General features: G+C 42.5%; 1 protein-coding gene and 1 long non-coding RNA gene across 3 annotated transcripts in view; one reads left to right on the top strand and one right to left on the bottom strand.

The window, feature by feature from the left end:
- LOC111870322 (melanization protease 1) overlaps positions 1-21,047 on the bottom strand; it is a 37,002-nt gene extending 15,955 nt beyond the window's left edge. The window contains exons 1-2 of one of the 2 annotated variants that reach the window (XM_023862502.2): positions 20,907-21,047; positions 13,822-13,884 (exon numbers count right to left, since the gene is read on the bottom strand). In XM_023862502.2, coding sequence (XP_023718270.1) covers positions 13,822-13,884; positions 20,907-20,964 — 121 coding nt within the window. In that variant the 5' untranslated portion in view covers positions 20,965-21,047. The remainder of the gene's footprint in view (positions 1-13,821; positions 13,885-20,906) is intronic. The other variant, XM_023862503.2, reaches the window with a different exon arrangement.
- The window catches only part of LOC117282776, a 33,150-nt gene continuing 12,299 nt past the window's right edge, over positions 1,162-22,012 (top strand). The window contains exons 1-2 of the long non-coding RNA XR_004513644.1: positions 1,162-1,239; positions 16,019-16,149. This is a non-coding gene — a long non-coding RNA (uncharacterized LOC117282776). The remainder of the gene's footprint in view (positions 1,240-16,018; positions 16,150-22,012) is intronic.

Raw genomic sequence — 22,012 nt, 5'->3', positions numbered from 1 at the left:
AGCGTCACCGCAACACTAAAGTGTTCAGTATTAAGCAGGCGAAAGAAACGAATCACAGTAGTGTCTGTGCTTCCTGTTATAATGTACGGCAAAGGTCAAATTGTCCGTGTGCTGAATTAATTAAGGATCACTCTATGAAGATGTATGGGAGAATGGAGATTAAACTCTATGATTCTTGCCCTCGTCACTAGTTGGAGGTGAGTGGTCAGCTTCACACCTCGGCCCACCGTGCCCACTGGATATTAATATATTCGCAATCATTTCTTTGTTCGATGATGGCAAAACGCGTGACGATTTACGCTCTATGAACTTAATCTCTGTCGTCAAGGAGTTTCATATGTTTAGAGTGTCTTCAGGTGTCATTAATTGAGGGAATTTGGTACAAATAACGATAACTGAAGTGTGAGAAAATGTCTGATTTTTCGTTAGGTATTTTTTATGAGACAAAATTTTCTAAAATTCTGTTTTGAAAAATATATTGATATGAGAATGCAAGACAGAACGCTACTGGCATTCTAATTCGCGTCTCTTTTTTCTTCCCTGTAGATTCTGAGGATGGTCACTGTAAGACCTCCCAGTTGTCCATCACCCTGTAAAGTTCGTGACCCCAGATACAGATTATTTGGCCATAAGAGTGTGTTCTGTGCATCTGTACAATGACGGATATATATCCTCTGTATGACTACACATCAATGCTAACATGTTTTTTATGCCTTGAAGAAGAGAGGGAAAGTGATAAATATTTCACAAATAGTGAAAGTTATACATTAAAACGTTAGTTACCGAAAACTGCTGTTGTTTTTTGGGGAACAAGAATGACAAAAAATTCGCAGTATTAATGTGTAACTACGAGTACTATACAGCTTGCTTACTTACTTACTTACTTACTCATGGAGCTGAGCCCTTCTGGAGGAGCCGCCAATTCTACAGCTACTCAAAAATTTCCCAGCATTTTATTGAAACCCGAAGGTTCATTACCGTGTTCACAAGAGCCCTCCACTGGTCCCTATCCTTAGCCAGATCTATCCAATCCATACCATCTCATCCTATCTCTAGCTAGGGTTCAAATATAATTTGGATATGAAAACAAATTTAAAATGATTTTTTAAAACAAAAATATAGCTGTAATTTACGACAACTTTTTTTTTTTTTCTCAGGAAGCTGCACAGCGCAGGGAGCGAGCAACCCCAAGCCGTTGAGATGAAAAGGAAACATCCTACAAACTTCTGCCTTGCTCAAGTTAGTTTGAACGTTAATTTTTCTCTACTTTCAGGGTATTTCATACAGATTTTGGCATCATCGTATCCGAGTGTCTGTCCATCCAATAAGCAATTTTACAAGAATTCTTACAGCTGAGCGATTTGGATAAAGACTTGCCATAAGCACTGAAATATGTACTTTCCCGTCATAACATGGTGGTCATGAGAATATCCGACATGGGAGTAATTTGGTTCTGTTCAGTGTATGTTTCTCAGACGTTTAAGGCCGAGCCATAGCTCAAGCGGTTAGTCGCTGGTTTCCCACCACGGGGGCCCGGGTTCGATCCCGGGTCTGGTCAAGTGGGATTTGTGGTGGACAAAGTGGCGCTGGGGCTGGTTCTCTCCGAGTACTTTAGTTTCCCTACCAGTCTTCATTCCACAAAATTCTCCATCAGCATAATCACCCGGGGCAGGCTACAATAGGCCAATCAATGGCCACCGTGCCGAGTGGACCCAGTTGGACTCCACCCCCCACTAGCGAATTTAAATTTTTTCTCAGACGTTCTATACTGTTTCTGTGGGGTGTAAAATATATGAACATGGCTACCACTCAAAATTTTTATCGTAGTTCTCTTATTTTGAAAAAATAAATGTAGGACCATGACGTTACCATGTTGTTTTTGTGTCTAAAAATCCCCCCCCCCTATTAAGTTTTCAATACTCGAACCAAACTTTAAGAAACTTGGTATGTATGCTGTGGCCTATAGACCCGTTGCTAAGCAGTGATACTGTAAACAACGACCGTTTCTCGGCAACGGCTAGGTAAACACGTTCCCGCGGCAAAGAATACGCACGCAACGATAAAGTTACTGTTGGAAACGTGGTGCCTCTTCTCATAGTTCGGGCGGAGCTTCTATAAACAAGAGATAAAATTAGTTCAGTTGAATCCCGTGTGAAGGCGGTGTCGAATATCTCCACCGTAGCCTTGTGAGTCGTAGGAGGAGACGAAAATTGAAGTCTCGAATCTGAGACCATAAAATATGGTCGCGAGTCCCACGGGACTCGGACCCGAGAGCGACTGAGCTGCCGAGGTGAAGCAGCAATTGTAAACGACAGAACCATCCTCTTGTCATAGGGAGCGCCCCACATTAACAAACCCGCAACTGTCTGACAGTAATAAAAATCTGGTTATGAGTCCCAGATGGGTGCTTTATTCCAAGAGAGACTGGCCGGCTGACCGTCAGTCATAACATAAAACTCAGACTCAGACTCAAATCAGTTCCTGTGTTAAAATCCGTTACCAGGAAACGGCTAGTGGAGACTATAATAGACTGAGGACACTAGTCTGTGTGCGACAGCGATCTGTAAAGTGTATTTATTTTCCATCTGGTGGCGGTAACCGTGGAACACCTGTATTGGTATATATCAGGTGAGATTTACTGTGATCTGGAAGCATAAACTGTGTGTATAGTGGTACTGTTTGTTGAAAATTATCTATATGGCAACTGCTCGAAACTTTGACAGAAATATTAAACAGTCGTTACCACATCGTGTCTGCAGTTTAAATTGCAGCACACATTCATTTCCCGTTTATAGGTCTAGAGATCGGCTAAAGCAACCTTCCCACCGGAAGTGGTTAACACTTCTTTGTACTCTTGAGCTCGACCTACTTTTTCTTTCGATGGAGATAAAGTCAGGGGGATGTTTCTAGAGAAATAGATTTGGCGTATAGACCCGTTTATAGGCAACGACCGCGAAACAGGCAACAGAACAACAGCCGTTGTTAGGAAGCAGATTATTAGCAAGCAATATCTGAACTAAAACAATAGAAGAACTGTTGGAAGCGGTGTTTTCCATGATCTGCGCCGCGACCGTTGCTATGCAACGGCGCCATAAACACGCCTTTGCAGCAAGAGTTGACCTACAACATTAGAAGAGCTGTGTCCTTGACGAGGCGTTATCATTGGTACAAGTGTAGAGTCTGGTTCAGTCGCAGAATGTGTGTCAGGCGGTAAGGACTTAAGCGGGCTGTGTTAAAACCCGTTACCAGGAAACGTCTAGTAACAGACTGCGAGCACTAGACTGTGTGCTCTAGTGAACTGTAAAGTGTGGAGATCAGAGATAGCGATATAGTTAAATGTAGTTACGAGTTGTTTGTTCAGTAAGTCCAATTACCAATGCAGAACCCGGAAAAGAGTCGCTCTAACACGTGACATGATTTACCGATCCAATAACAGAAACTTTCTTACTACTAGATTCGGTCCATGCGGCATCTGATTCGTTATTTTTATATCGGATTTTTACCTTTCCCCCCTTTACATTGAGGATTACATGCATACTGGAAAGTACAGAGTGGTTCGAAAAATGTTAAGACAGAAGGTTATTTATAAGTAAACATTTCATTACGTAAGTTACATTGGCTTCATATGATATATTTCTTGGAGAAATGCCGGTTTTGTGCTAAATTGGACTCGGCGAGTGGCGATAAAGCATCTCCTTGTTTTACGCCATTCTGAATAGGAAAATTATCAGACAAATATTTACCTATACGGACTTTACGATACGTTCGTTTAAACACATTTTAAACAGCCTGACTAGTTTCATGGGTATCCCAAACTCTATCAGAATATTGTACAATACTTCCCTCCTAACTGAATCATAGGCTTGCTTGAAGTCTACTAATAGCTGATGTACTGTCTCATTGTACTCCCATTTTTTCTCCAGTATCTGACGAATGTAAAAGATCTGATCAGCAGTTGATCTGTTACGTCGATACCCCACACTGATGATCCCCAATAATTTCATCTATGTATGGACTTGTCCTTGAGAGAAGAGCATCAGATAAAATTTTATATGAAGTTGATAGCAGTGTTATCACCCTTCTTGTGAACGGATACAATAATAGATTCTTTCCAATGATCAGGAAATTTTTCCTTTATTCCAAATAGACTTAATTAACTTATGGATCTTAGAACATAGTATTTCACCCTGTGCTTGAATATGTTCTGCCGGGATTTGATTCACTACGTGGCGATTTTGCAATAGCAATTTCAACCTCAGAAGTGCTAGGATCAGGTACTAACAGCTCAGCTGTATGTATTTCTATCTGCCTAACATCACTGACCCTATGTACGTACATTCAAGAAGTAGTTCTTCCATCTACTAAAAATGTTTTGGGGACCTGCAAGCACATCCGCAAAACAAAAAACGAAACTATATATTTAGATCTATATTTTAGGCGATCAGTCACAGAGTAACAAATAAATAACAAAAAGTAAAAATTGCATAGGTATTAACGTTCTATATGCTTAGGATGCGGTGAGAGAGAGTCCCTTGGTACTTCGGCCGTAAATGACTCACTGTATCAGTCCCTGATGACATTCGTGAGAAAGTTAAGTATTTGGTAGAAAGAACTGGCAGCGGGGACCGAAGTACGCGGAGAAAAGGTGCCTCAGTTCCACTTCATCCATCACAGGTCCCACATGAACTGACGTGGGATTGAACTAGGGCCGCTGCAGTGACTGTCCAACGAATAACTGATCTATGGTACGGCTTGTATATTACTTTTTATGGTTCCGTTAAACGTTTTCACGGACGCCGCGTCTAATTCGTACATTCATACATGATGACACATCGACCTCCCGTGGCACGACCTTCTAACCGAATTTGATGACGGACGTTGTTACTAAAAATCGAGCACAGTAAACTTTATAACAGGGGGCACGCGGTAGTGCAGTTGGTTGAGGCACTATGCTACAAGCCGGAAAGTCACGGTTTTAAATCCAGACGGCGTAATTGAATTTTTCAATTGACCTAACCTTCCAGCTGCACTATGGCCTTGGGGTCGACTCAGCCTCTAACAGAAATGAGTACCAGGAATCTTCCTGGGGACGAAGTGCTGCCGGTCTGCGCTTAATGCTGACAACCTCACTGCCATCTGTGAGCCGATTGTCTAGAAAATATTGGGGCCTCAACCCTTTGGCTAGGAACACACACAGCGACATCGGTCGTACGGAAAAATGTCATACGATATTTTGCCGTACGACCTACTTTTCACACTAGAGCGACCAGATACATTTCTTTGCTCTCCGATTGTCGTACGGTAGATGTCGCATGTCAAGTATGAAAGCTAAGACTACAATTTATATTCTACTGCTTGATGCGACATGAACCGTACGGACGTAGTACGACCGATGTCGCTGTGTGTGTTCGTAGCCCACAGACCTTCACGGCCTGTGACAAGGGTAACTTTACCTAAAACATACTTATTCATTCCAGTATACTGGTGTGCTTTAGTGGTGCTTTATGTAGCTTATTTAGTGTAATGAAAGGATGATGATGTATAACGAACTGAAGCGGAGTGAAAGGAAGTAGTAGTGGCCATTTAAGAATTTGAGTGAGTGGAAACCAGAGATATCCTATATCAGAATAGTTTATCTTGTGGTCGAAACTCGAACCCAGTACCTAATGAATACAATGTCCTAAGCACTACTCCAAGGTTTTCGTAACATTAAACCGAATTTTTAAATTATAGCTGTTGACTTTTTAAAGCAGTACTGGAGAAAGTAATAGAGGGAAATGTGTCAGACCAACCATGGAATTACAGTAGNAGAAATTCAGGAATGAAAATGACGTTACATACGAGGTTGATGCATTTGTGCATGTCGTACTAAGCAAGGTATAAAAACAGTTGCTTTATGAGGAATTAGTTCGTACCATTGAATATTTGACGCAATAGACAAGGTGTCGCAGAAACCGATGTTGCTATAACCAAGTTTTACTGTACTCTTGTACCAAAAATAGGATACCTGACATACATTCCGGCTGCGCCTACAGCATATCTGTGTATGCAATACATGAAACGAACGCATAATGAGGACCTCGTGTCCTTTGTTCAAATGTTTCACCCCAGAAAATGCTGAAGGTGTTTCAATTAAATATAATGTAACATCCTATCGCTATGGATTACTTTACCAAATGGCCGGAAGTGCACGACATCCCAGTCAGTAAGCTTCTACAATAGCGGAAGCTTTGGTCACCAACTTCTTCTGCCGCTTCGGCATACCTCGGGAGTTGCATAGAGTTCAGTACCGTAACTTCGAGTCTCATCTGTTACAAGAAGTTTTGCATCGCCTTGGAGTGAGCTAGACGCTCACCATGCACCTCCACCCGCAGTCGAACGGCATGGTGGAGCGCTACATTATACACGTATAACTAAAGTTCCAGACAGAACGGATGCGGTGTTCTTGGACATCGAAAAAGCCTTTGATAATACATGACACTCTGGCTTGCTACCTAAGTTGTCAGAATTGGAATTTTCGACCAGCTTAATTAAGCTTATTGGATTTTTTTTTTCAGAACGTAAATTGAGTGTTTCGGTGGAAGGCGAAATTTCTACGCCAAGGGAAATGCAAGCATAGGTGCCACAAGGTTCGGTCCTGTCTCCTACTCTTTTCAATATGTACATATGTGATGCCCCCAAACACATGGCGTTCATCTAGCCTTCTTTGAAGACAACACCTCTCTGTATGCGAAAGATTGCAAGGAGGGTTTTGTTAGAAATCTCCAGCACGGCCTCAGCTCAATAGAAACCTGGTGGAATATCAAAATTAATGAAGATAAGACTCAAGGGATCTACTTCTCTCGCAGTCGTCCGCCTGTGTCTCATCTTACACTGAATGGCAGACATATGTCACTTGTAAATATTGTAAAATATCTCGGGGTAATCTTCAATAGGAGGGTTACATGGAGATTGCACATAGAAATGATCGAAGCCAAGGCCTTCAGAACATTTATTAGATTGTACTCTCTATTCAAAAGAGAGCGATTAAGCGCTAACATTGTGAACGGCGTTCATGGAGGTAGGCCTAGGCCCACTGGGCTGTAGTGCCAAAGGAAAAAAAAAAGCGCTAACATTAAACTGACCCTCCACAAAGCTCTGATTAGATCTGTAATGACTTGTGCTAGTCCCGCCTGGGAATTCGCGGCAGACACCCGTCTAGTGAAATTGCAGCGCCTACAAAACCAGGTTCTCCGCACCATTGGCAATTTTCCAAAGCACACACCGGTTCGCGACTTACACATGGCTTTCAATATTCCGTACGTATATGATTATATAAGAAAATTATGCAGGCAATAAGCAGAAGTCATACAAAATCATGATAACAAAAATGTTCCAAGTATTGGACAAGGCGAAGCCCGACATACTCGTAGAAATTATAAAAGGCTTAAACTTGGCGGCGATCAAGCATACGAACGTTCAAGTGATTAGACTGCAGTTGTAGCGGAAGCTACTAGAAATAGGACATAATCTGCTGTACTGAGCTTGGTCTGACAGGGGCCCTGTATGTATTTTATATACATTTATTAACATGTTTAACATGGAGGCCTACCCCTCATACATGCAACATGTTTAACATGTAAAATGTAAATATCCTTTACATTATGACAAATGACTTACTACTGCAGACAATGACTCTAACAAAAGACAGACCCGTCTTCTCGTCAGAGAGGGCGCCTCACAATAACACGACCGTAATTGTTAAACAGTAATCTGTCAGTAATCTGGTCATAAGACCCAGATTGGGCTCGACACCAGGACAGACTGACTGATGTGACTTTGACTTGAGCAGTTTCAGTTTTAAAGTGACAGTGATGAAGGTTTCAGCAGGTGAGAGTACAAGGACGAGAATGGAGCCTGAATTGTGAAGACTGAGAACGAATTAGAACCAAGAGTACAGAAGAATAGAAGAGGTCGGCCTGTGAGGATTTAGCTTGTGATTTGAAGATTTACATGTACATGTGCTATAGTGCAGTGGTATTGGGAGTGTGTGATTTAGGGAGAATGTTATAGTTCTCTACCCGTGAAGATTACTGCAGATAGACTGAAGGGATCAGTGTGTAGTGAGTGTTAATTGCTTAAATCGGTAACAGTGTTATAATTAATTGTAGTTACGACCTGTAGGTTATTAATAAAATCAATTACTAATCGGAACTGCGTCTCAGTCGCCTAAAGAAACTACAATAATTTTGGGTAAATATTGTCTGTCGACTTCACGGATACTTGTCGCTCAAATCGAACTTTATGTGTTCGCTTTAAAACGGTTCATTGAAGAAACAGAATGTAATTGAAATACAGATCGTGGTAAGATTTAGGGTTAACAGTTTTTATATGTGCAGCAAATGAAACTAAAACCAATTGATAATGCAAGAAAAAAGTCCCGGGTATAACTAATTAAGCAGTACACCGCGAAGACATATGGGGCCATTGATGTATACGTTGTGCGTTCAAGTTCTAAGGTCTCCGATTTTTTTCCTCACACAATAATCATACAAAAAATTTTAAACTTCTCTCACTTTTCAACGTAATCTCCCTGCAACCGTACACATTTTTCACAACGTCGACGCCATGATTCCATGGCCGCTGCGAACGCTTCTGTAGGAGTCTGTTTTGACCGCTGGAAAATTGCTGATGCAATAGCGGATTGAAAAACGGCATCCATGTCTCATCCATTGTCACAGTTGATGAAAAGAAAGTCCCATTCATGCCTTCATCATGTGTCAACATCGCCTGGCAAATTGCCATGCGTGCAGCCTTGTGGTCATCCGCCAGAATTCGTGGCAACCACCTGGAGGACACTATCCTCATTCGCAGGTCTTCATGCAGGATTTTGTGCACAGATCCCACGGAAATGCCAACTTTAGAGGCGATGTTTTCCACACTCAATCGGCGATCCTCCAAAACAACTTTCTCAACTCGCTCGACCATCTTGTCAGACCGGCTGGTGCGAGGCCGATATTGTTTTGGTTCGTTGTCACACGACGTTCGGCCTTCTTTGAACTGTCGCACCCACGAACGCACATTTTTCACATTCATGACACCATCACCACACGTCTCACTCAACTGGCGATGAATTTCAATGGGTGTCGCACCACGCAAGTGGAGAAAACGAATGATTACTTGCTGTTCTTGTAACGAAAACGTGGCCATTTTAAGTATCTAAAACACTTCTCACTCTCGCCGCTACCACAAGAGTTCTGTGTGTCATAGAGTGCTGCCATCTCTGTCGCGCATTCACAAAGAGTGCACACGTATTTTAAACTAAACCGCGTGTGTCTATCTGCTCCCAGTCCTGAGAAAAAACATCGGAGACCTTAGAACTTGAATGCCCCTCTGTACTAATTGGAAATGAGTAATTAGCTTCAGTCCCCGGCCGCTTTATCCCCAGGGAAAAGCCCCCAATATCAATTGGATAGGAGGATGAATGGGCCCCGGAACCGGTCTGGAGATGGAGAGCAGAAAAATCCTGCCTCCTACTGAGACACGAACTCCGACCCCTCGGTCGTCCAGCCCATAGGCAGTCGCTGTACCTACTGGGCTATTCCGACTCGTCGAAATAGTAATGTGCCTATTTATTTATTTATTGATTTTTGTTTATGGTTTATTTAACGACGCTCTGAGTAATTCAGGCTACACAGCGTCGAGTAGTTCATGATAGTGGATTATGAATTAGAAACGATATGGAAAGACGTGGTTTAATTGAAGGGTTTATTCCTACATTTGCCTGGAGGGACTGAGGTAACTAAGAAAAACGTCGAATATATGATGTCCCGAACCAGGCACATAAAAATGCAAGTGAGAAACATCACAACTTGAACGAAACTATATGTACTCCAAACTGGAGTAAAGCTACTCCTTTCCACTCTCGCTCGACCCAGAACAAACGTTCTGTTGCATGACAAATGTGAGAGTGTCCACAGTGAATTGAATTTTGTGATGAGGAGTGTAAATGAATGTCTCATAGACTTTGTCTCTTACAGGAGAATGTATGATTGCTTTTGGGCTTGTAACGTTTGCAGGATGCGATAAGCACTTTGCCATAAGGACACCTCAGTTTCCCGGAATACAGTTCAGATAGCGTTTCTCTTTCGGGAAAACCCCAAACCTCACATCAAGATGTCTATGACATGAGCAGCAGTTCTTGTATTGTAAGGGTTTCAAGTAAGAATCAGCGCGGTTAGATCTTCCGGCACACGGTAAACCTCAAAGTGCTTTTAAATAGGTCACGATAATTTTTCTAAATTCTTCACCGTTGTCTGACAACATTGTTTACACTTCACATAAAATGGAAAGACGAGTACATAAAAATTTCAAAGTAAACGATCTTAGTTTATTTCAAGGACTCTTCCTCTAAATTCAGCAGGATGGCTCGAAAGTCAGTTAACTGTTTAATGAAATGTACACTAAAATAAGTTACAAATATCTTTATTACAAAAAGAATCTGGGGAAATGAGATCTCCCATGTTCAGTGCATAACTCACAACGCTGTGTTAGCTTTCTATAAATTGACTGGCAGATTCAAATCTGAACATTCCCGCCAATACGAGATCATGTTTTGTTTAGCTGACATTTCGACCACACTAAGTAATCATCCAAGTCATTCGATGTAGACAAGGTTCTGCAGTTGACCACTGAATCATTAAATAAGAGCCAACCAAGTCGACCTGTATGTTGTGTGTATTTAAATGACAAATTAATATTTTATTTAAATCTGTATGTGTCCTTCAAAACATAAAAATTAGAATGTACAAAACTATAATTTTGCCTGTGGTTCTGTATGGTTCTGAAACTTGGTCTCTGACATTAAGGGAGGAACATAGACTGAGGGTGTTTGAGAACAGGGTGTTGAGGAGAATATTTGGACCGAAGAGAGATGAAGTCACAGGAGGTTGGAGAAAACTGCATAATGAGGAGCTTCATAATTTGTACTCTTCTCCAAGTATAATTAGAATGATCAAGTCAAGGAGGATGAGGCGGGCAGGGCATGTAGCACGAATGGGGGAGACGAGGAATGCGTATGGGATATTGGTGGGAAAACCGGAAGGAAAGAGACCACTGGGAAGACCAAGGCGTAGATGGGCGGACAATATTAAAATGGATCTTAGAGAGATAGGATGGGATGGTATTGATTGGATTGATCTATCTCAAGATAGGGACCAGTGTAGGGCTCTTGTAAACACGGTAATGAACCTTCGGGTTCCATAAAATGCTGGGAAATTTTTGAGTAGCTGCAGAATTGGCGGCTCCTCCAGAAGGGCTCAGCTCCATGAGTAAGTAAGTAAGTATCTGCCCAGATGCCGTGTGCATGGATTGCGTCTAACTCATCTGAGCATCGGCCACGCCGAGAGAGACGAATGCATTGCTTAGTTTGAAGTTTTATGACCCCACTTCGTATATCAAAACATTTGCAATTAATTGAAGTCATTAGTGCGTCGAACTGTTTTAAACTACCCAGCATTATTTTGGTACTTAGGGTTACTTCTTCTGCAGGTCACAAATGTCTACGTTGTTGTGTATCTGTAGCAGATTGTATTTAATTTATTTTGCAAATGTATTCACCTCGAATTGCTTCTACCCTTCTACATAAATTCTACGCTGTCGAGTACCACTTGCAATTCCCTTCGGATGTCAGACACTGTTTCAAAACGTCGCCCCTTCAGTTTTATTTTCAATTTGGGAAGCAAAACGAAATCACAGGAGGCTAAGTCCGGAGAGTAGGGAGGATCGGGAATGATAGCCATATTGTTGTTAGTCACAAACTGTGGTTTTCAGGGACATGTGGAAGGGAGGCGTTGTGATCGTCGTGATGAAGGAGCAATGCGGCGCATTTTCAATGTTTCTGTTAAGGTTTCCTGGCAAACTCCATAAGTGATCCCAGCGGTTTCAGCCAGCTCATGGATTGTTCGGCGACGGTCTTCGTGGATGAGTTCTCCAATTTTCTCAATATTTTCTGTCCTTTTGCTGGTGCCTGATCGCTCTGAACCTTCGTCATCTTCAACTGACACTCGCGCGGCCTCGAAACTTGAATGCCATTCAGAGACCGCTGTCCGATTTAAAGAATGTTCTCCAGATGCCTCACGAAGCATTTCAAAGAGTTTCGGTAGCAGATTTTCCGAGCTTCACCAAAACTTGATGCAGACACGTTGCTCGATTTTGCCATCGATCGCAGGGAAAACGAAACACGAAGTAGAAAAAGCTCTCATATAAGAACAACATGTGTTCACAGCACGTTATCACGTGGCAGGCCGATGCAATAGGTTTGCAGAAGTGTGTCTTTGACATCCCTTCTTAACGTCTTTCACCGAGGCACTTACAACAATAAAAGTCCTAGAACTTTCCGATAGTACATCATAATGCCTTTCATTTTCTTGCCTTTTATGACGGCGAGTATATATTCCGTGCCTGTAAATTGTTGAAGTTCTGCAACTTTTTTAAGATTTCAAAGTTTGTGACGATGGTACATTAATATAAATATTAGGTATGGATATTATCTATAATTATGTTTTCCACACTATCTTGTGCTGTTGCTGGCGTCCGGAGATATGAAGTAGCTATATCGATTGGGCCTAACTGAGTAGGTTTTACCTGAAGACGAAGGCAGAATCCGGACTCCGAAACGCTGTGTTTTAAATGAAATCATGACAAAGAATAATGTCCAGAGACATAATATTCTTATTGGCAATTTTTATTCACACCCAAATAAATTCATTTTAATACAAGTTTTCTTAATAAACGCGAAGAAGCAATATTACTCATGCTTGGAAGTGATAGATTTATTAACCTTTAGAGGAGAAAGCTGACCGCCTCTGTGGTCTAGTGGTCAGAGTTCCTGGCTACAGATCCAAAGGTTCCGGGTACGATTCCCGGCGCTACCAGGTTTTCTGAGAAGTAGTGGGTCTGGAACGGGGTCCATTCAGTCTCGTGATCATAATTGAGGAGCTATTTCAAGGAAATAGCGGTTCCGGTCTAAAAAACCGAAATTAACTGCCGTGGTGATTCGTTGCGCTGGCCACGCGACACCCTCTAGCCGCAAAATTTCGGTTACTTTATTAAAGTAATGATCAATCAATAAATTTTTTAATTCACGCTGAAGTACTCGTGTCAACAATAATTAATATTTAAAGCCTTCAGAAAGTTAAATTTCGGTACACCTCTTTTACTAATTCGTTCATAATGATCATGACACTGTCTACTACCATTATGGCAACTACTACAGGCTTTACAACCCAGTTTGGGCCATGACGGCTTCTTTCAATTTCTTAATCTTGTACACAGTCAGTGGGACTCCTTGGACGGGGGATGAGCCCATGGCAAGGGCACTATTTACACAGGACGACACATACACAGCACAAAGGCAGACAAATATCCATGCCTCGAGTGGGATTCGAACCCATAATCCCAGTGTTTGAGCGGACGGAGACGTTTCATGCCTTAGACCACGCGGCTTCATGATATTATCAGTAGAACAAAATGACTATATCATGCTTCATTCATTCATCAATGACTCTACACAGCCCTTTGTTGGGTCCTGGCCGCTCTTTCAATTTCATAATCGTTTTTACACAGTCGGCAGGGCTTCTCGGACGGGGATCAGCCCGTCGCGAGACCTCTACCTACACATAGGACAACACAAACACAGAATAAACATACAAGACATCGATGCCTCGAGTGGGATTTGAACCCACGACCCCAGCGTTGGAGCGGGCGAAGACAGTTCATGCCTTAGATTGCGCGGCCACTGGGATCAGCATACATGAAGCTTAGAAGAATGAAATCTCATACCTTTGGTAAACAGTATTCGCTCTGAAAAAGAATTGCCGGGGGCAATCGGACCAACAGTGGGATCTAGAACAAAGTTAAGAGAAACACGCCGGTTCAGTGTTGCCAACGAAATGAAGAGTTTTACAGTGATTTGCGTAATGTTGAAAAGTAGGAGTGTGAGTATTTCGCATTGCACACTTCGTGATAAGATGACTTACAGGAATTGAAGTCTTTCCTCTGTCTCTCGAATTAGTAGATAAATTGATGTTAGGGAGGTAGGGTGGTGTGGTATGGACTGGATCCATCTGACTCAGAATAGTTACCAGTGGAGGGCTGTTGTGAACACGGTAATGAACCTTCGGGTTCCATATAATGCTGAGAATTTCTTGAGTAGCTGCACAATAAGCGGCTTCTCAAGAAGGGCTCAGCTCCAGGAAGTTAGATGAGCTAATTTAATTATATCAGTTAGAGATCATAAATGTTCTAAAATAATTGACGTAAAATTGTTTTAATCACGCGTCAGAGACATGTTCATTTGCAGGTTGGATTTGAAGTTCTCATAGGGCTGCCTGTGAAGAGTGAAGCCTTCTCGCACGTGACGCCGTGTAGTGCAGGAGAAGTTAATTGACGTTTCGGAGGAAAGTACTGCCTGAGCCTTGAGGGTTGACGAGTAAATTAAATGAGAAACAAGCAAGAAGCAGAGACTCGGCTTAACTGGCTTACTCTTGACCCTGAAGATGGAGGCAGTACATTTTTCCGAAACATCAGTGAACTTGTACCGGACTGAACGAAGTCACATTCGAGAAGAGAGTACTCTCCGTAGTTATCCCTCTGCAGGTTATATTGAATTATAAGCAGCATTTCTGTTTACATTATAATAAGCCAAACAGTGATAAAATTATTATTATGATAAATGAACATAATTTAGCTTATGTTCATTATTATGGAGCCGAGATAGCTCGGACAGTATAAAGACTGTGCTACGGACTGGGGTTCGATTCCAGGCAGGGACAGAGCCTTTATAGTGTCCAGGCCGGCTCTGAGGCCCACCCAGTCTCTTATCCATAGGATAAGGACGTCAGGCGGTCAGGAAATGAGATGGACCATTCACCCTCATCTGGTGCAGAGGTGAGGAATGCTTCGAGCTACGTCTTCATGGCGAGGTGTTGCACTGAGTACGGGGACAACGTGACTGCAGCCACCTCCTCACGCTGGTTCCTCATCCGCGGATTTTTTATACCCAGAAGATGGAGGCGACATGTTCCTCCGAAACGTCGGTTTACATAGTATCTACGCGGCACCACATCCCAGAGGACGACATTCTTCATAGTCACCATCATGGAAACCTCAAATCTTATATATTCCTTTGATTAGGTTTTCCACAGAATCCGAGTTCAAGAAAGTGAAAGTAAGTAAAGTAAAGGTATCCCTGTAACAGGCCGTGGAGGCCCATAGGGTTGTGATATGTAGAGGTTCTCACATTTTCTAGACAATCGGCTCACAGATGGCGGAAAGGTTCTCAGCCCTACGCGCCGCCCGCTCTTTACCCCCAAGAACATTCCTGGTACTCATTTCTGTTATATGCTGAGTAAACCCCAGGATCATAGTGCGGCTGGAAGGATTAGGTCAATTGGAAAAAAATCCAATGACCTCATCGGGACTTGTAGCATAGTGCCTCGACCAACTAGTGATCCAATTTCAAGACCCTATGAAATATTTCGAAGTATGCACATTTTTTTTTCGGTGGGTTGGTAGCCTTATTCTCAACCTTCAAGCCGTAGGATCTTTCCTAATCGGGTGTTCGGTTGTTACTTATTAATATTTTCACAGCTATTCTCCACACCTCGACGCAACCAGAGAATGCGCCATGCCGTGATGACAAGGAGTACAAGTAAATTACTAGTATTATTAGGGCCCATCATTTTATACTGATCCGACAAATAGGTAAAAGCCGAATTTGGCCCGTTTGGTCGTAGTTCAGATAAGAGAGGCGCACTGAACTTTTACGAGGTGATATCTATAATTTCCAGAACTGGTGTTGCCATCTGATCGAAAACTGCTCGCATGTGCTTTACAACATTTGCCATTTCTACGTACTATGTATTCGGGAGGTATCAATGTGCTTTGCAACATTTAACAATTCGACATGTGTTTGGGAGATAACTGTGTGCTTTGCAACATTAAACCGTACTTGCCTGATTTGTTCTGTTTTCTTCAGGCTGTGAATCTGCCAGTTGCGTGGTGAAATAACGTGTGTGGACATAGGACATTATTTCGGCCTGCGTCTTCAGGCGAAGCGATAAGAATTTCAGGACCTCTGGTATCCCAATTATCCTCAAGTCTACCAAGGTATGTACTCGCCTAGTTTCGTTTTCGTTCTTAAGTCATCTTGTAGTTTATATTTATAAAATGAAGGCCTCCATGGAGTGAATCATTCTATAATGCTTGGATGGACTGGGACCTGGCGTGCGGGCCTATTCAATCTTCTCAGTTAGCGCGTAGTTTCGGCGTTTCTTCAGAGATGGCGATTATGAGAGTTTTTTTGGCTGTATCTTACATTTTACCAGTAATACCTCTATACTGATGCGTCACGGTTGTTGTGAAATGTAACTTCTACCTTTAGGCATTCATTTTTCACACATAATTCCAACCACAATGTATTTTCCTGACCGGAAAACGTCAACCGCAGTGGGTTAAATCACCAGTAGTCCCATAGAGAGAAGCTGGTGAATTCTGTGCGATATAATAACCATACCTGAAGATCTCAACAGAACCTTTTTCCTGCCTATGTTGAAAAGTCTATAAATGGACATGCGCAAACATTTGAGGAAGCCGGTGTTTACTAGGACTGATTTTGCCCGAACGACTGGCTGTTAGTCGTTGATTAGAGACCTTGAAAAGGTCCTATAATCCGAGCTGCCTTTGGTGTTTGAGGTTAGGAGACCGAATTTGTTGGCGTAGCAGTAATGCTCTAAGCACGTATTTGCGAAGTTCCCGGTTCGAGAATCGGCCAGGAAACTGGGTATCCTGACAGCGTTTTCGTAGTCTTACTCAGTTCCTCCACGCAAATGTCACAATTGTACGTCGTACAGGTCACTGCCGTTTCCTTTCAATTCGGGATTCATCTGATATCCTCCCATTTGACGCCATACAGTCTGCATACTGACAGCTTCGTAGAAGAACGCATAAAAAAGAGATAGTGATATCTGTGCCGGAGCTTACATATTTATGAACTTCTTCAACGTTCCTTACAGAGACGCCCAGTTTAAAAGGCGCCCAATAAAGCTAATAGCGTGATGCCAGGGCTCAATACCCATGTCTGGAGGTGTCAAACTTCACGAAAATTTAAGGAATGACGTCCGGGCTTTTATGTTTCTACCTGTCTGAATTTGTAGTACTCTTCTGCATAAATAGTTGACGTCACAAGTTTATAGTTCTAGTGAAATATGAATATTAAATGACACCAATTTGCCTTCGAATAATTTGTTCTTAAAGAGGGGATTACACGAATTCTTTATTAGCAAATAGGCGTATAGCCTAAGATTTAAGACTTCTGTCCATAATTTCTATCGCTGCTAATACAAAACACTTTATCGTAGTCGGATGTAATCTCAAAGTTTTGCATCATCCATTTCGCCACATTTTCAGTGGTTACACAAAAAAGCATTTTCATACAGAATTTGTAAGCTTGTTCATGACCTGACTGTACACCAAATTTCACTTTTCCACCTTCAATAGTACATTGACTATATTTTAGCCTAATTTCCTTATTCTGAAAAAATAAATAAAAGGAGGCGAGATCACCTTATCGTTGCTAGTTGCAAATACAGGCCGCATACCACGGATGGTAGGAAATTTAAACGTAAAAATGGGGCGCTCTTTAATGGCATTCACATAAATTTTCATGAAAAACAAGCCGATGGTTGAAAAGTTATGAGGGGACAGAAACATACTTGAAAATGCTGTTAACAAATGCATGCTGTTTATTATAAAACAAGGAAAGATACTTTAAGACTACTGGCCTTAGCTGGTTTCAGGAAGTCAGCATGAATATCTTCTGCTTGTCGAGATATTCCGTTTCTTTGGACTGATGAATAAAGCGAAGTTCGTCACTTACTCCAGCGTTAAAGTCTCCAGCCCTTTGTAGGCTCGTTGATGTTGACATTTATGCGTTATTCCATATAATGTTCACAATGGCCCATGAAATAATTTGAGCCTGAGTGTATGCGAATCTTTTGTGAATACGCCTAATCGTTGCATGACCTTCCAAAGGACATATCTGAGGTGTTCGGTGTTACTGTTTCCACCCTAAGGTGGGGAAATTTTCGTCTAGAGCGTAGTTACACCCATCTTGGGTTTGGCATGAAAATATATCAGATTTATTCTGTCGCAATGGCGATTCATTCGGGTGAAGTTTGTACTCGTAATTCCTGGCTACATAAGATTTCATCACTAGTAACAGTTCCTTAATTTTAAGATCTGAAGTTTTAAAGGGGATGGCTATGGAGATTAGAGACATTTTGTTTGTGATTCCGTGTACTTTGGAAAGAGCGCCATTTTCTGGTGGAGCATATTGCTTTCTTCTTTGCTTATTCCTCCACCCTGAAGATGGAGATATGTTTTTCCCAAACGTCGGTCTGTCTTCGAACTACACGGCGTTATAACCCGGAAGATACTACTCAATAATTGTTAGAAAAGAAACTGAAATTTTATAATTATTTAAATACCATGTCATGAAGACACATGGTGGAGCTGAGGTATAGATCCACCATTCTTGACCTAGGCACCAGTTGGAAGTGAGTGGTCAGCTTCACGCCTTGGCTGCTTTACTCCCAGGGAAGGAATCCCCCAGTACCCATTGGATAGGCTTGGTGGGCCCAAGAGCCGTTCTGGACGCTGTGAGCTAAAATATTCTTGCCCCCCCCCCGAAACAGACTGCGGCCGTCCTATCGCTATTGCGACTGAGCTATCCCGGCTTCTTCATTAACTGTTACGCCAGATAAATTACTTCGAGCTTTCAATTTAAGGTTGATTCATAAGTTATTTAATAATAGTGATGTAATTGCAGGAGCTATATATTTTACGAAGCAGGGATAGTGCAGTCAGTATAGAGACTGGCTACGGGCTGCACGACTGAAGGGTCGGGGTTTGAGTTCCAGTAGGAGCAAGATTTTCTCCACCTAGTCTAGACCGGCTCTGGTTTCCACCCAGCCTCCTGTGCAATGGGTATTATACTGAGGGCTCTTTCCTTGGAGGTAAAGCGGCAGAGGCGTGAAGCTGACTAGTGCCGAGGTCAAGAAAACATGGATATACTCGTAGACCTGCAGTCCCCCATACGTCTTCATGGCATAGTTCTTAATTAATTAAGCACAGGGACAATTTTACTTTTGTACATTGTAGGCCTAAAATCGAATACACGGAGGGGGTGGTAATAAATGGAGAGTGGTTAATGATCTGGAGGACGATGTCCTGACCTATTTGAAGGTGAAGGTAAATTTGTCCCTGTGCTATTAAGCACTACGCCATAAAGGCATATGTTGGAGATGGCATATACGAGATATATATATATATATATATATATATATATTCATATTTTCTTAACCTCGACATTAGCTGAAGGTGAGTTGTCAGCTTCACTCCCCGATCGCTTTACTCCCGGGGAAAGAACCCCTGATACTCATTGAATAGGAAGCTGGGCGGGCCCCAGAATCGGTCTGGACCACGTGGATAAGAGAAAATTATTTAACCTACCGGGAATCGAACTTCGACCCCTCAGTCGTCCAGCCCGTAGCCAGTCGCTATCCCGACTACGCTATCTCGACTCCCCCTATTTGAAGGTAGTGTCGTACAATTTGTCTGGAGGGAGGAAGAAAATTTTCTAAAATTCTGAGTAATTAATGAACATAGGCCATCTACTTTCAACCTTCCTCAATGCGAAATGTTTATACGTAACTATCAGAGTGCCGGTTTAAATCATTAATGGATTCATCATTTACTGATAAGTAGTTAATACATTTCTAGCCCTACTTAAAATTAAAGGACAATGATTATAATTTATAGCAGCTAGCGTAGTCGGTATAGCGGCTGGTTACAGGCTGGACGGCCGATGGGTCGGAGTTAGTCCCGGTAGGGTCAAGAATTTTCAATTCTCCACTTCGTCCAGACCGGTTCTGGGGTTCATCCAATCACCTATCCAATGGGTACTGGGTGCTTTATCCCCGGGTATAAAGCGGCTGGGGCGTGTATCTGGCCATTCACTTCCATCTAGTGCCATACACCTTCATGACGTAGTGCTTAATTAGTTAAGCAGAAGGACAACTCTACCTTTATGAAAGCCATACGGTCTTGGACAGGAGCCGGGATAGCGTAGTCGGAATAGCGACTAGCTACGGACTGGACGACCGAGGGGTCGGAGCTCGAGTTCCGGTAAGGTCAAGCATTTTCTCTTCAGCAAGTTTCCAGGGTGGCTCCGGAGTCCACTGGACCTCCTATCCAATGCGTACCGAGGGCTATTTCCCGGGGGTAAAGCGGCCGGGGCGTGAATCTGGCCGCTCACATCCAGCTAATGCTGAGGTCAAGAAAATGTGGATCTACATATCCACTCCCCGATACGCCTTCATGACGTAGTGTTTAATTAGTTAAGCACAAGAACAACTTTACCTTTATACGGTCTTGGACTTTTGGAACACTCAGGTCTCAGTTTTGGCTCGCTCTCATGTGCACAATTTTTGTGAGACGGGCCTTGCAAAATTCCAACATTCCTAACAAAGCCTAAAGGATTAACCACCTCAGAATAGTTTTGAATTGAAAATTGGAAGAAGTCTGATTACCTTACTCGTGAAAAGGTGAAAGAGAAGACGATGCCGTTACTTACATGCCAATAATTATAAATGAAACGGGAGATTAACAACCTGTGACTGGTGAGACGACATAATTCGAGAGGTTTCAAATGGTCACTGCTACGGTCCGTTTATGCGAATAACAACTTGCATGTTATGGAACCTGAGGCTACCGAATGTTATTTCTGAAGTTTTAACGCCTAGCTTCATCAACTGCACATACTACTGCATATACACAGCGCCTGTTACATCATTAGGTGTACTTACGAGCTAAAGCAGAAGTAGAAATCAAAGCTGTCAGTAGTAGTATGTCCGAAATGCCCATCCTGCCTGCTGAGATGAACACCTGCAAGCACAACACGTCTCTGACATTCTACTTCCTGCAGATCACTGGCATTGCTTACATTACAGGTTGAATCTCTCGCAGGAAGGTGTCGCTACCACATCACAGATGACTCTGTCTGTCCTGCCCTGGTGGGCAAACCTCGAACTTCTTACTCTGGCAGTAATTCATTCATTAATGTGGTATGTTGACAAGCTGACACGTCTTGTATCGCTCTGGTCGGTAAACAACTGTTCAGGAAACCCCTTAAAGGTCGCTAACTCTGCAATAGGCCGTGGAGGCCCATAGGGTTGTGAGACGACGAGACTCCCGCAACTTTCTAGCAATCGGTTCATAGATGGCAATGAGGTTGCCGGCCTTGCGAGGAAGAAGCTTCATGGTTCGTTTCCGTGTTCACGGAAGTCGTCAATTAAATTCTATCGTTAGCCAGGTTATTCCAGTCCTCACCACGATTCTGTAGTATAGATACATGTATTACAGTAGTATTCTCGCATCTGTGCCTAGTTCTCCCATGTATTTTTCGCAACCAATATCTATGAGAGGCCCGTCTTATCCTTCCTGAGTCAATGGCTCTGACAGTACTGGCCGTCATATACACGTGTTCTTGTATGCACCGCGTTGATCAACGGATTACCCCAATTGCGCTTTGTTTTTAAAATCACATTTATTAGGAACTGTGAAACACTAGGAGCACAGTCTGTTTCTGTTTTGTTGCTTAATGTCACGACTACGTGAAAGTGTTTTCAGTCAATATTAAGCAATGGTAGAGCGTTCGTGCTAATTAAGTTAGCACAGCTAACACTTTGAAGAATTAAATAAGAAAATTTCTTTCGTGATTCAAAGGTACTACACACATTGGCAGGAAAGGTGGTCAGATGATACATCTGACACTTCCAGCTACCAAATAACTTCTCTGAGGCTTAGGATGGCTTCTTCTGGGCGCAGGCGCAGTTAGAACGGATACGATATATTTGAGGGGAGGAGGCAGCGAGCTCCCTGTTTTGACCATAATTTGGTGCTCGCGGAACAT

This window comes from Cryptotermes secundus, unplaced genomic scaffold, assembly GCF_002891405.2.
Source record: "Cryptotermes secundus unplaced genomic scaffold, Csec_1.0 scaffold391, whole genome shotgun sequence".
Classification (NCBI taxonomy): domain Eukaryota; kingdom Metazoa; phylum Arthropoda; class Insecta; order Blattodea; family Kalotermitidae; genus Cryptotermes; species Cryptotermes secundus.
This window is presented reverse-complemented; position numbering and strand designations above follow the sequence as displayed.